At 43.4% G+C, this 14,262-nt stretch overlaps 1 protein-coding gene across 2 annotated transcripts in view; it reads left to right on the top strand.

The window, feature by feature from the left end:
- Kif3b (kinesin family member 3B) overlaps nt 1–14,262 on the top strand; it is a 41,305-nt gene that overhangs the window by 14,920 nt on the left and 12,123 nt on the right. For both annotated transcript variants that reach the window (XM_046433625.2, XM_046433626.2), the window contains exon 2: nt 8,851–10,318. In XM_046433625.2, the coding sequence (XP_046289581.1) occupies nt 8,915–10,318 (1,404 nt within the window). In that variant the 5' untranslated portion in view covers nt 8,851–8,914. The remainder of the gene's footprint in view (nt 1–8,850; nt 10,319–14,262) is intronic.

Consider the following 14,262-nt stretch of genomic DNA (forward strand, 5'->3'; position numbering starts at 1 on the left):
CTTATTCACTCTATATTCCTCTGTACAGCTTGAATTATTTTAATCTGTTTAATTTGTGTGTGTGTGTGTGTGTATTGAACCCAGTCATGTATGCTTAGTGTGTTTCCTCACCTTAATTATAATAAACAAAATAAGGGCTGGGGATATAGGTCAGTTGGTAGAGTGCTTGCCTCGCATGCACAAGGCCCTGGGTTCAATCCCCAGCATCACACACACACACAAGCCTTAGAGCTATAATAAACAAAATAATACGCCATCAAAAAAGTCCAAAGAAAGCATAAAAATCACTTCAAACTCACTACCCAGAGATCAATATTACTTGCATTTTCTGGGTGTTTTTTTTTTAAATATTTATTTTTTAGTTGTAGTTGGACACAATACCTTTATTTATTTATTTATTTTTATGTGGTGCTGAGGATCGAACTCAAGGCCTCACACATGCCAGGCAAGTGTGCTACCGCTGAGCCCCAGCCCCTTTCTGGGTGTTTTTATGCAGTGTGCACTAGGCCGTGTTTAACATTTATTGGTTTATGTAGTTCCTAGAACAGTTCTTTAAAGTAGGTGCTGTTTTGTTTTGTTGGTATAGGGCGGGGGTAGATTGAACTCAGGGGTACTTACCCACTGGGCCACACCCCCAGCCCTTTTTTATATTTTATTTAGAGACAGGGTCTCACTGAGTTGCCTAGGGCCTTGCTAAGTTGCTGAGGCTGGCTTTGAATCTGTGATCCTCCTGCCTCAGCCTCCCAAGCCACTGGATTACAGACATGTGCCACTGCACCTAGCATAGGTATTGTTTTTTTTTTTTTTTTAATGTTGCTGGAGATTGAACCCAGGGCCTTGTGCATGCAGGGTAAGCACTCTACCATATATCCCCAGGCCCCACTAGGTGTTGTTTTTAACCCCATTTACAGAAGAAGATACTGGTTGATACCACTTTCAAGATTTTATACCTAGTAAGTAGGAGAGCAGAAATCCAAACCTAGACCTGTTGAACACTGGACCTCATGCTGGCTGTGTGTGTGTTAGTTACTGGGGGACCAAACTCAGAGGTGCTCTATTGCTGAACTACATCTCCAGCCCCCTATTTATTTTTTATTTTGAGATAGGGTCTTGCTAAGTTGCTGAGGCTGGCCTTGAACTTGGTGATCCTCCTGCCTCAGCCTCCAAATTGCTGAGATTACAGGCATGCGCTTACTTTGCCATCACACCCAGCAGAGCTCATGCTTTTCATTGCAACCTTACACTTTGTCCCCTCATCTCTCTGCATGTGTGCGTACACATACATACATACATACATACATATTGCATCATAGTTATTCTTTTTGGTAGCCTGCTTTTTTTACTCAGTATGTCTTAAATATATGTAAATACCTAGAGGTTTATTGATTGTCCTTCTTAATAACTGTATAGTGTCCCATGGTATAGACATAATCTAATCAGTCCCTTTTTTAAAAAAAAAATTTTTAGTTGTAGTTGGACACAATACCTTTATTTTATTTATTTATTTTTATGTGGTGCTGAGGATCGAACCCCACGTCTCTCATGTGCTAGGCGAGCGCTCTACTGCTGAGCCACAACCCCAGCTCTAATCAGTCCCTTTTTTTTTTTAATATTTATTTTTTAGTTTTCGGCGGACACAACATCTTTGTATGTGGTGCTGAGGATCGAACCTGGGCCACACACATGCCAGGCGAGCACGCTACCGCTTGAGCCACATCCCCAGCCCCTAATCAGTCCCTTTTTGATGAGTATTTTAGCAGTTAGATATAAATGGAAAAAATGTACTACCACTCTGCACCTGTATTCAGTTATGCAATTATGTCCTTAAAATAATCTAAGAAATGAAATTACTGCTTCAAAGAGGTATTTACATTTAGAGTTTTGGTATTGACAGCACAATTGCCTCAAATAAATTGTGCCAATTCAAGATGCCATGGGTCTCATATTGTCCTGTAAGGGATATTTTGAAAAATTTCAGACCATTCACACACTGTTTGGCTCAGAAAAAGACAGCCTTATGTTTTGAACAGTGCCTGTAATTGCAATATATTTTACTTGTCTGTCATTCTGACATCTATGCTCTGAATGCCTTTCAGAGCTGAGGCCACATGACTCTTAAGGTGAAAAGTTAAAAATTCCATTGCTGTGGCCCTCATGGACGTTCTTTTTGTTTTGTTTTGGTGCTAGGGATTGAACCCAGGGCATTGTGCATGTGAGGCAAGCACTCTGCCAACTGTGCCAACTGAGCTGTATCCCCAGCCCTCATGGAAGTTCTTGTATGATGCTTCTCCATAAAGTTGGGACAAGGAGTTTTATTCCTAGGGTCCTCTGTTTATCAACTAAAATGTTTTTATTAGCTTACATACATGGTGGTCAGTAAAAGTGGATAGATAAAATGGAAAAATGAGTTGTAATGCCTAGACATTAGTTTACTTAATTTCACAAAACTTTTTTGACTAGGGAATATATTCATACGATTCCAAATTTAAGAGGTATAAAAGGGTATACAATGAAAAGTCTTTCCCTACCCTTGACCCTCAGAAACTCATCTCTTTTAGAGAAAACCAGTCTTATTATCTGACAGATATTGTTTTTTTTTTTTTAATTTTTTTTAAAGAGACAGAGAGAATTTTTTTTAATATTTATTTTTTAGTTTTCGGTGGACACAACATCTTTGTTTGTATGTGGTGCTGAGGATCGAACCCGGGCCACACGCATGCCAGGCGAGCATGCTACCGCTTGAGCCACATCCCCAGCCCTGACAGCTATTGTTATCTGGCTCTTATATACCCTCAAGATATGTTTTATGCTCACAGAAGCAAATTCAGAATTATTCCCTCAGCACAAATACTGTATCCTTTTAAAAGTTCTGCAGGTCAGTGTTGTTATTTTTCAACTGGAGATGGAAATCTTGGTGTTTTGTTTTGTTTTTTTGTAACCCAGGGTTGCTTTACCACTGAGCCTGAGCCACCTCTCCATCCCTTTTTGTTTTTTATTTTGAGACAGGGTCTCCCTAAGATGCTTAGGATTTTTTTAAGTTGTGGAGGCTGGACTTGAACTTTTAATCCTCCTGCTTCAGCCTCCCAAGATGCTGGGGTTATAGGTGTGCTCTACCACGCCCAGTGGAAATCTTGTTTTGAAGAGTGCGTAACTCCCCTTGTGATAACTGGCCATCAGAGAAAACAGAGACCCAGAATTGAACTTGCTGACTTGGTATGGTTCAGAGATTGCAAGTAAGAAACAAGGAGTCCTGATGCTTCAATAACAACGAGAGAGGATTGTGAAAGAGAGCAGTGTTAGTGTAATGTGGTGGATACAGAATAAAAACAGTTGCTTCTCCAGAGATACCTGTTCAGGGAGTTGGCTTAGGCCAGTTAATAGGGAGTCACTTCTATCTTCTTGCTCAAGTGTTGCTGTGCTTTTCTGATGGCTTGTGTGATCTGTGACTTGAGCTGCATCTCACATACTCTTGTGTCTGAATGCTGGGCCGGGCAGTTGGCAGGTGGTTGCCTGGTCTGACTGAAAGGATGTTGCATTGGCATGCATTATTAGAGGTGTGTTAGTATGCACTCTGTGTGCTGCAGATTGCTCCTTCTTGCAGGCTGCTCCTGGGGAATTGCCAGACCTTCATTTTCCCATTCAAAGATAACCACATGCTTATTAAAGAGAATTTGGAAAATATGGAAATGTTGAAATCATCTGTTCTCCCATCACTTAAAGTGGGCCACTACTGAAGTTTTGATGTGTGTCTTATTTTTTATATAATTGTGATTGCATGTAGTCATTCAGTTTTTTTTTTAAAAAACTTTTAGTTGTTAATGGACCTTTATTTATATGCGGTGCTGAGAATTGAACCCAGTGCCTCACACATGTGAGGCAAGTGCTCTACCACTGAGCTACAACCCCAGCCCCTAGTCATTTGATTTTATAAACTGCTTTTTCACTTATGAGCATCTTACATGTCATTTAAATGTCATTTTAAAAGATGGGCTAGCATGGCAGGACTTTTTTTTTTGGGGGGGGGCACTGGGGATTGAACTCAGGGGCATTTGACCACTGAGCCTCCCAGCCCTATTTTGTATTTTATTTAGAGACAGGGTCTCACTGAGTTGCCTAAAGCCTCACTTTTGCTGAGGCTGGCTTTGAACTCGTGATCCTCCTGCCTCAGCCTCCCGAGCTGTTGGGATTACAGGCTGTGCCACCATGCCCGGCTAGGACTTCTTAATCAGATCATATATACATGATTTGGTCATGTATATATGGCTCCTACAGGAGCCAGGCAGGAAGTATAAATGAGCAAAGCATGCTGGGTGTGAAGCAGGAGGGAATGGGGGTTGATGAGGACTGGAGGACCCAGATCCACCAGAGGGGCACTGTTGGTCATCTCCCCTGGCTGCCACTTGGAGCTCTGGTCAAGGGCTGTCAGATACTTATATATATTTTATGTGAAACCTGGTTCTAATAGTATAGGAAACAGCCAGAATTGATGGTAATGTTTTCTCTTATTTATTTCAAAGTCTCATTTTCCCATTTTTATTTTTTTAAAAGAAATGATAAAATATGGGTCCGGGTTTGTGGCTCAGCGGTAGAGTGCTTGCCTAGCATGTGTGAGGCACTGGGTTCAATCCCTGGCACCACATAAAAATAAATAAAATAAAGGTATTGTTTCCATTTTTAAAAAGGAAATGATAAAATATTATATATAAAATTGAAATATTCTTCTAATCCTCTGGTTTCATTTTCAGTACTTCCCACTGCCCAATTTGGGCAGCCACCATCATAAAATTGGTGCATACCCCTCTCTCCAATTTTTTTTTTTTTTTTTTTTTTTTTTTTAGATTCAAACAGCAACTCTTTATTCCCGAACTCACACCAGCCGTCTACAATCACGTTCTGGGGAAATCAACGTTCTCTGCCCAAATCCCCCTCCACTGGGCTTCTATCTCCAAAATATATTGTCTCCAATTTTTTTTTTTTTAAATGGTGCTGGGGATTGAACCCAGGGCCTTGTGCATGGGAGGCAAGCACTCTACCAACTGAGCTTTCTCCCCAGCCCATCTCCAACTTTTTTATACTTATACATACGTAAACAAGTCTATGCGCACCATATTATTTTGTTCTAATAAAAAATTACCACTCTGCAGCTTGTAACCTGTTTATTTATTCGTGTGTGTATATATATATATAAAACTCTAATTCAAGGCTTAGCAAATTTTTTCTGTAAAAGGCCAGATAGAAAATATTTTAGGGTTTGTGGGCCGTATTGCCTCTGTTGTGCCACCTAGTTCTGCCGTTTTATCATTAATGCAGCCATAGAGACATGCAGACAAAACTTACGGCTGTGTTCTGATGGAATTTTATTGGCAAAAATAGACTGTGTGTCAGATTGGCCTGTGGACTACAGTTTGCTGATCCATGCTCTAATTTATTCCTTTTAACCACTGACTAGTGTACTATCTTATCTATCATGTGAATGTACCATATTTTACTTTTTATTCTCCCGTGTGTGGATGTGTAGGTGTCCAGTTTTCTTGCTGTTGTGACAGTGCTGAAGGAAGCACCCTTGCCTGTGTGTGCACATATGCAAAGATTTTCACCAGTATGTGCATATAGAGAGGGGTTGGAATTGCTGAGCCTTTGCTGCTGCTGCTGCTGTTATTGCTGTTGCTTTTGGTGCTGGGATTGATTGAATTCAGGACCTTAAGTGTGTATTGTACCCACTTGGCCACACCCTCAACTCTTTTTTGTTTGTTTCTTAATTAATTTTTGGATACCGGGGGATGAACTCAGGGGCACTCTACCACTGAGCCACATCCCCAGTCCTATTATTTTATTTAGAGACAGGGTCTCACTGAGTTGCTTAGCTCCTTGCTTTTGCTGAGGCTGACTTTGAATTCGTGATCCTCCTGCCTCAGCCTCCCAAGCTGCTGGGATTATGGCTATGCACCACTGTGCCCTACCTAATTTATTTATTTTTAATTTTTGGTACCAGGGATTGAACCCAGAACACATAACCACTGAGCAACATCCCCAAACCTTTTTATTTTGAGATAAGTTATCACTTAGTTGCTGAGGCTGGCTTTGAATTTGGGATGCTCCTGCTCAGCCTCCCAAATCTCTGGGATTATAGACAGGTACCACCATGCCCTACAACTCTATTGTTTTTTAAAACACCAGGCAGGCAGGGCAAGGTGGTGCGCATGTGTAATCCCAGCAGTTCAGGAGTCTGAGGCAGGAAGATTGCAAGTTCAAGGCTAGCCTCACAGCTTTGTGAGAATCTGTCTCAAAATAAAAAGAGCTAGGAATATAGCTCAGTGGTAGAGTGCCCCATGGGTTCGATCCCCAGTACTAGGGGTGGGATGGGAGATTTTCAGGTGGAGGTCTGGGGTTTAGCTTGGAGCTGGAGGCTTGCCTAGTATGTGCAAAGCTCTGGATTCCATGCCAGCACCACACATCCAAAAAAAGTTTCAGATGGAATTTGACCAGTTTGTGACCTCTGTCCTAGACTCTCCATGGAAATCAGTAGTTAACTGAGAACCTAATCCACTCCTAGTTCTAGACTTTGAAGTGAGACTCCATGAAAACAAGCAAAAGCAAGGTTGTCTGAATCCAAACAAGAAAGAGCTGGTGGCTGCCATAGAATGGGGAGCTGATCTCAGCAGACAAAAGATATGAGGCTGCGGAAGAGCTCAGCTTTTCAAGGATAATGGCCATTCAGATAGTGGGTGTTAACATTCAGTGACAGGTTCTAGCAGAAAAGGTATTCAGGAAGCAGGTGATGAGCGCTGACCTGTGGTTCCTTCTTTCCTGGCAACACTGTGAGTTTCTTTAAAGATTTATCACTCTGTAATTAGATCCACTAGAAGAGAATAAAGAAGGTAATAAAGAAAGAGTATCAGGGCGTCCTTCCAAGAAAACCGTCTCCTTTGAGGAGGACCCAGAACAAGACTGTAAGTCCTGATGGCAGGAAATTAAATTAGTCCATCTTCCTGAAATAATACATCAATAATACACAACTCCTTCGGGTGAGTCAGAAAAGAATGAATTCTATGTTCAGAGTTGGGGAGATTTAATTAAGAGGACTCTTGCTTTAGGAATTCCTTCCTTTTTAAGGGCTTTGAAGATTAATGTAGGTCATTATCATTCCTTTGTTTTTTATCATTTTGGAGAGCTTAAAAATACATGGAGCTGTATGAAGCAGCCCAGCCTCTTGGTTAGCTTGCTGAAGGCTTTTTTGAAAAGCAGGCTTGGGGCCACATTGCTTTGGATGGGTAAATGTTGGGTGGCTTTGCTCCTCAGGGCTGTGTGGTGAGAAGAATTGGTCCCTCCCTGCCATTGAATTTCTCTCACTCTACCAAGGCTAGAGTCTTGTCCGGCTTCCCACCACCACATCTGAGGCCTCCCCAAAGGAGGCTCGCGGGACTGGGGTTCTCACTCTGCACCCAGACCAGCTTTGGCTGGCATCTGTTGAAATGAAAAGAGAGACAGACCAGGCCACGGGATTGACACAGCCAGGGCTTGGGGACTGTTCCCCTAGAAATGAAAAGGAGACACTAGAAACTGGCCATTCTGGCATCTGACTCTTCCTTCCCATCTGGCAAAATTCTTTTTTTTTTTTTCTTTTTTTGATTTTTTAGTTGTAGATTGGCACAATACCTTTATTTAATCTCTAATTGAGATCCTCCTTCCTCAATCTCCTGAGGCACTAGGATAACAGGCTTGCGCCACTGGGCCTGGCATTAAATAAATATTTCTAATGATATTGTGTGCATATCAATCATGCAACATGCACATATCCCGCCCCTTTATAATATATATTTACTTGTTTGTTCTTCTTAGTAAACTTTATTTTTAGAGAAATTTTGGGATCACAGCACAACGGGAACAGAAGGTACAGAGATTTGCGCATACGCCCCACCCCGACGCTGCAAGACCTCCCTTGTTACTAGCATCTCCCAGCAGAGTGGTGCGTTTGTTAGAACTGAGGAACCTATGTTGCTATGTCATTATCACCCAAAGTCCCTCATTTATAACAGGGTTTGTTTGGCAAACCTCTTCGCATACTGTGTATACGGTACCCATTCTTCCTCACCTGCTTTTTAACAACATGTCTGGGCACAGGATTGTGTTTGATTACTCCATTCTTATTAATAACTGCACAGGATTCCACTGTATGTATGTGTATATATGTACGTTTATATATAGGCATATATATATATATATATATTGAATTTGATCAGTCCTCTCTTGATGAGAATTCAAATTTTCCACTACCTATTGTTACCACAAAGATGTCATGACAGGGCTGGGGCTGGGGCTCACTGGTACAGCGCTTGCCTGGCATGTGTGAGGCACTGGGTTTGATCCTCAGCACCACATAGAAATAAATAAAATAAAGGTATTCTGTCCATCTACAACTAACTAAAAATATTTTTTAAAAAGATGCCATGACAGATATCCTAGTATATGTTCTCTGTACAAGACATATATCTGAAAGATAAGTTCTCAGAAATATAACTGCTAGGTCAAAGGTGTGTGCATTTTAAATTTTGATAGTTTTAAATTGCTTTCCTTAGAGGTTTAGTAGTTCGGCAGGGTATAAGATCATCCAGGCTTTTAAAAGGTTTCCAGCTGCCTGACCTGCAGTTAAGATTAAGTGTAGATTCAGGGGAGGGCACACTAGTTAACAGGATTGTCTTTCACTTCTGAAGGTGGTTAAGAGCCCATGAGGAAGTGCCCGTGTGGTGAGTTACTGCACACAGCCATCAGGTGGCAAGGTGGAGATGGTTTGTATGTGTCAGCCTCTGATGGCAGCTGTACTGTATTCACTTACTTTTGCTTTTTTCCTAGGACCTTAGCATCCTGAGACATTTTGGATTTATAGCCCTCAAGACTGACACAGTCAGAGCTCATCATGTCAAAGTTAAAAAGCTCAGAGTCAGTCCGGGTGGTGGTTCGCTGTCGGCCCATGAATGGCAAGGAAAAGGCCGCTTCCTACGACAAGGTGGTGGATGTGGATGTGAAGCTGGGGCAGGTGTCTGTGAAGAACCCCAAAGGCACAACCCATGAAATGCCCAAGACCTTCACTTTTGATGCAGTCTATGACTGGAACGCCAAGCAGTTTGAACTCTATGACGAGACGTTCCGACCTCTCGTGGACTCTGTTCTGCAGGGTTTCAATGGGACAATTTTTGCCTATGGACAAACTGGGACTGGGAAAACCTACACTATGGAAGGAGTCCGAGGTGACCCTGAAAAACGAGGTGTCATTCCCAACTCATTTGACCACATCTTCACCCACATCTCTCGCTCGCAGAATCAGCAGTACCTCGTCAGGGCTTCCTACTTAGAGATCTACCAGGAGGAGATCCGAGACCTGCTCTCAAAGGACCAGACCAAACGGCTCGAGCTCAAAGAGAGGCCTGACACGGGAGTGTATGTGAAGGACTTGTCTTCCTTTGTCACCAAGAGTGTGAAGGAGATAGAGCACGTGATGAACGTGGGGAACCAGAACCGCTCTGTCGGGGCCACCAACATGAACGAGCACAGCTCGCGTTCCCACGCCATCTTTGTCATCACCATCGAGTGCAGCGAGGTGGGCCTCGATGGTGAGAACCACATCCGGGTGGGGAAGCTGAACCTGGTGGATCTTGCTGGCAGCGAACGGCAAGCCAAGACCGGGGCGCAAGGGGAGAGACTGAAGGAGGCAACGAAGATCAACCTCTCCCTGTCAGCCCTGGGTAACGTCATCTCTGCCCTGGTGGACGGGAAAAGCACTCACATTCCCTATCGAGACTCAAAGCTTACCAGACTCCTCCAAGATTCCCTGGGTGGCAACGCCAAGACTGTGATGGTAGCCAATGTGGGACCTGCCTCGTACAATGTGGAAGAGACTCTGACCACCTTGAGATATGCCAACCGTGCCAAAAACATTAAGAATAAGCCAAGGGTCAATGAGGACCCAAAGGATGCCCTCCTTCGAGAATTTCAGGAAGAAATTGCTCGGCTCAAGGCCCAGCTGGAAAAGCGCTCCATTGGCAGGAGGAAGCGTCGAGAGAAGCGGAGGGAAGGTGGTGGCAGTGGTGGGGGTGGGGAAGAGGAGGAGGAGGAGGGAGAAGAGGGTGAGGAGGAAGGGTATGATAAGGATGATTACTGGAGGGAACAGCAAGAAAAACTGGAGATTGAGAAGCGGGCCATTGTGGAAGACCACAGCTTGGTTGCAGAGGAGAAGATGAGACTGCTGAAGGAGAAGGAGAAAAAGATGGAGGACCTGCGTCGGGAAAAGGATGCTGCTGAGATGCTGGGCGCCAAAATCAAGGTATCATGCCCTTCTTTTGGCCCTTTCCCCCATCAGTGCCTTTTCTTTTATTACAAAAATGATACAAGGGCTGACCATGGGGGTGCCTGCCTGTAATCCTAGCTACTGGGGAGGCTAAGGCAGGAGGACCCAAGTTTGAGGCCATCCTGGACAAAATAGCAAGACCCTATGTTGAAATACAAAGGGCTGGGGGAGTAGCTCAGTGATAGAGCACTTGCTCAGCATGCATGACACCCTGGGTTCCATCCCTCATACCACAAAAACAAAAAACTCAGGGCTGGGGATGTGGCTCAAGCGGTAGCGCGCTCGCCTGGCATGCATGCGGCCCGGGTTCGATCCTCAGCACCACATACAAACAAAGATGTTGTGTCCGCCGATAACTAAAAAATAAATATTAAAATTAAAAAAAAAAAAAAAAACTCAAGATGACGTATTTTTTGGTTTTTCCATTTCCAATAGCTCCATGATATCTGGTGCTCAATAAATATTTGTTGAATCAATATGAACAGAAAATTTTTCAAATTAAAAATTGGATTCATAATAATAATTATCACATATATGTACAGTATAAAGGACGGCAATAAAACTGATAGCCGTGTATCCCCCAGGCCCAGTATAAGAAATAGAACAGCAGCTACCAGATGTGGTGGTGCAGGCCTGTAATCCTAGTAGTTTGGGAGGCTGAGAGAGGAGGATCACAAGTTCAAAGCCAGCCTCAACTTAGCAAGGCCCTAAGCAACTATCTCTAAATAAAACACAAATAAGGGCTGGGGATGTGGCTCAGTGGTTAAGTATCCCCGGGATCAATCCCTGGTACAAAAAAAAAAAAAAAGGAACAGCAGCTGAATCTTTAGAAATTCCTCTGAAAGGAATGTCCCCCTACCCCAGAGTAACCATCATCTTGAATTTGGTTCTTATTGTTCTTTTGCTTTTCTTTTGAGTCCTGCCATATATGTATTTCTCTCTAAATATAATACAGGTCAGTTTCATGTGATTTCTTTTGTATAAGTGAGCTGCCTGCAGTTTACTTTTATTTGCCCAGCGTTCTGTTCATGACATGAGTCTGTACTGATGCCTGTAACTGTGATTCATTCATTATTACTGTTCGGAGTATTCTGTGGCATTCCATTCTCCTAACAGTGTGGGTTGTTTCCATTTTCTGCTATGACCAACCACTTATTCTTGGCTCCAGGAGGATGTGTATGTGCAAGTTTCTTGTCTGGCACTTTTAAATCTTAGAGTACGTGCTGCTCCTACTTCACAGGATGAGAACAAGTGGTTTTCTAAAGTGACTGTGCAAGCTCTAGTTGCTCCCCTTCCTTGCCGACCCTTGTGATGATCAGACTCACACTTGTGTGCCTAGTGGGAATACAGGGGTATCTCGCTGTACGTTTTAGGCTTCAGGACCCCAGTTTTAAAGATACAGAACACAATCCATCCTCGCTAGGATTTCCTCTTGCTGGTCCTTTGTAGTCATCCCCTTTTCTAACCTGACCCAGTCATCAGTATACTTCCTGATGTCTACCTCGACTTCCCTAGGTGGCTGAGCAGTATTCTAGAGTGTGGAGGCTTCTGACATTCTGTGTCTTCTTTCTGGAGGGAGGATGCTGTTCCCTTAGGTGCCTGGCCTCTGGGCCGCCACTTGGCTATAGTGGCAAGGAGAGTGCAAAAGTAGCCCTAGAGGTCCGAGATGGCCACTGGCTGACCCCAAGCCGGGATTCTCTTGAAGGGTGGAGTTCTTTCTTATTGAATTTATGCAGACTTTGGTTACTGCCTAGAAGGAAATATGTTCAAATTATCAGTATAAAAATGATAAGTTTTCTCTCTCTCTTTTTTTTTTTTTTGCTTCATGAGCATATATTATTAGGAAGATAATCAACCATTACAGATGCACTCTTAAATAGGAAACATTCTCTACAGCTAGAAGTAGTGCAGTAGAAGTAGATCTTACATTTTCATTAGACAGGCTTGGCTGGAATCCCAACTTTGCCCTCAGAGCTTTGGGTTCTAAGGCAGTTTGCCTATTTTTTTTTTCCATTTTTTTAATTTGTTTTAATTAGTTTCACATGACAGTACAATGATCTTGACATATCATACATTTGAATCAGATGGGGTATAATTTCTCATTTTTCTGAGTGTACAGGTTGCAGAATCACATTGGTCATGCAGTCATGTATATACCCACAGCAATCATAATGTCTATTTTATTCTGCTGTCCTTCCATTCCCCCCTTCCCCTCCCCTCCCCTCCCCTCCCTTCTCTCTACCCAATCTAATGTGACGCACTTCTTTTTTTTTTTTTCCCTCACATCTTCATACCTGCATTCTGTATAACGAAGGGGGTCTCCTTCCCTCTTCCATGCAATTCCCCTTCTCCCTCCCTTTTCCTCCCACCTCTCTTCCCTATCTAGAGGTAATTTTCTTCTCATGCTCTTCCTCCCTACCCCATTTTGAGTCACCCCCCCCTTATATCAGAGAAGACATTCGGCATTTGTTTTTTGGGGATTGGCTAACTTCACTTAGCATAATATGCTCTAGTGCCATCCATTTCCCTGCAAATGCCATGATCTTGTTATTTTTTAGTGCTGAGTAATATTCTGTTGTGTATAAATGCCACATTTTTTAATCCATTCTTCCATTGAAGGGCATCTAGGTTGGCTCCACAGTCTAGCTATTGTGAATTGTGCTGCTATAAACATTGATGTGGCTGTGTCCCTGTAGTGAGTATAGTCCAAGAAGAGGAATAGCTGGATCAAATGGTGGTTCCATTCCCAGTTTTCCAAGGAAGCTCCATACAGCTTTCCAAATTAGTTTTCTCTTTCTTGCCTCTCCTCCCCATGGTCTTCAAAGCCGTGCTGTTTATCTGTGGCTTCAGAGGACCTTTTCACAGAGCTGGCCACTATTTTACTGTAGAGGCAGGGACCTTAAAACCCTGAAAGCCCCTTCCAGGATTTTTCAGACCCCATGTGAAAACAGTCGTACACCACCCAATTAGGAGGTAAATTTGTTTCAGGGAGGGGCTTATTTTGGGATTCCTTCATGTCAGATGTCACATCTCCCCTCCTCACTTGCTCTGGGAGTGTGACTGGGTGTGCCCACATTTGATTTGCACACTGCTCTTCAGAATAACAGGCAGCATCAGGTCTGTTACTCGAGGCCAGGAACAGCTACACTCTAAACTACCTGGGGTGTTAGGGGAGCTCTCAGAGACCAAGTCTGGCTAGATTCAGCATTACCTCAAGGTCACTGCATTTCTTAGACATTTTATGTGTGGAAGAATGATATGACTTCTTTCTCAGTCCCTGGATGCTGAAAACCATGGATATTTATATATTTAATTTTAGAGCTGAAGTGTGTGCATGTAGGGGTGGGGTGGTAATAATCTAGTCCAGTCTCTTGGTTTTGAGAGAAGAGGAAACAAAACTGTCTCAAGAGACATAGTGAAAGATGGCGACAGGGCTACACTTAACATTTCTCAGAGGCCAGGTTGTAGCCTGGTGTAGTGGTACATGCCCACAGTCCCAGCTACTTGGGAGGCTAAGGCAGGTGGATCACAAGGGCAGCTGGGGCGACTTAGTGAGACCCTGTCTTAAAATAAAAGAATTAAATTAAAAGGGGTTGGGGATGTAGCTCAGTGTGGAGCACCTCTGGATTCAATCCCCCATACCACACACGCAGAAAAAACCAGCCACACAAATAGAAACCCAGGTGGCAGTGTGTTGACATCCATGCTTTACAGGTGCAAATCACTCTCACGGCCTCAGCCCCCTTCTAAATACTGACACCTCCCAAGGTGGATGTGCAGTCCAGGACTGTCTCCTAACGTCCAGGCCTGGTGGCCTTCTGCCTCCCAGACATCTCTACTGAGCTGCCCTTGGCCACCCAGAGCCAGCTCCTGCCTTCTTACCCCAGTGAAGCTGGCCCCTGGCAGTTTCCTTGCAGCTG

Source organism: Marmota monax, unplaced genomic scaffold (assembly GCF_021218885.2).
Source record: "Marmota monax isolate L192 unplaced genomic scaffold, Marmota_monax_Labrador192_F-V1.1 WCK01_AAM20220418_F8-fsc00014, whole genome shotgun sequence".
NCBI classification, from domain to species: domain Eukaryota; kingdom Metazoa; phylum Chordata; class Mammalia; order Rodentia; family Sciuridae; genus Marmota; species Marmota monax.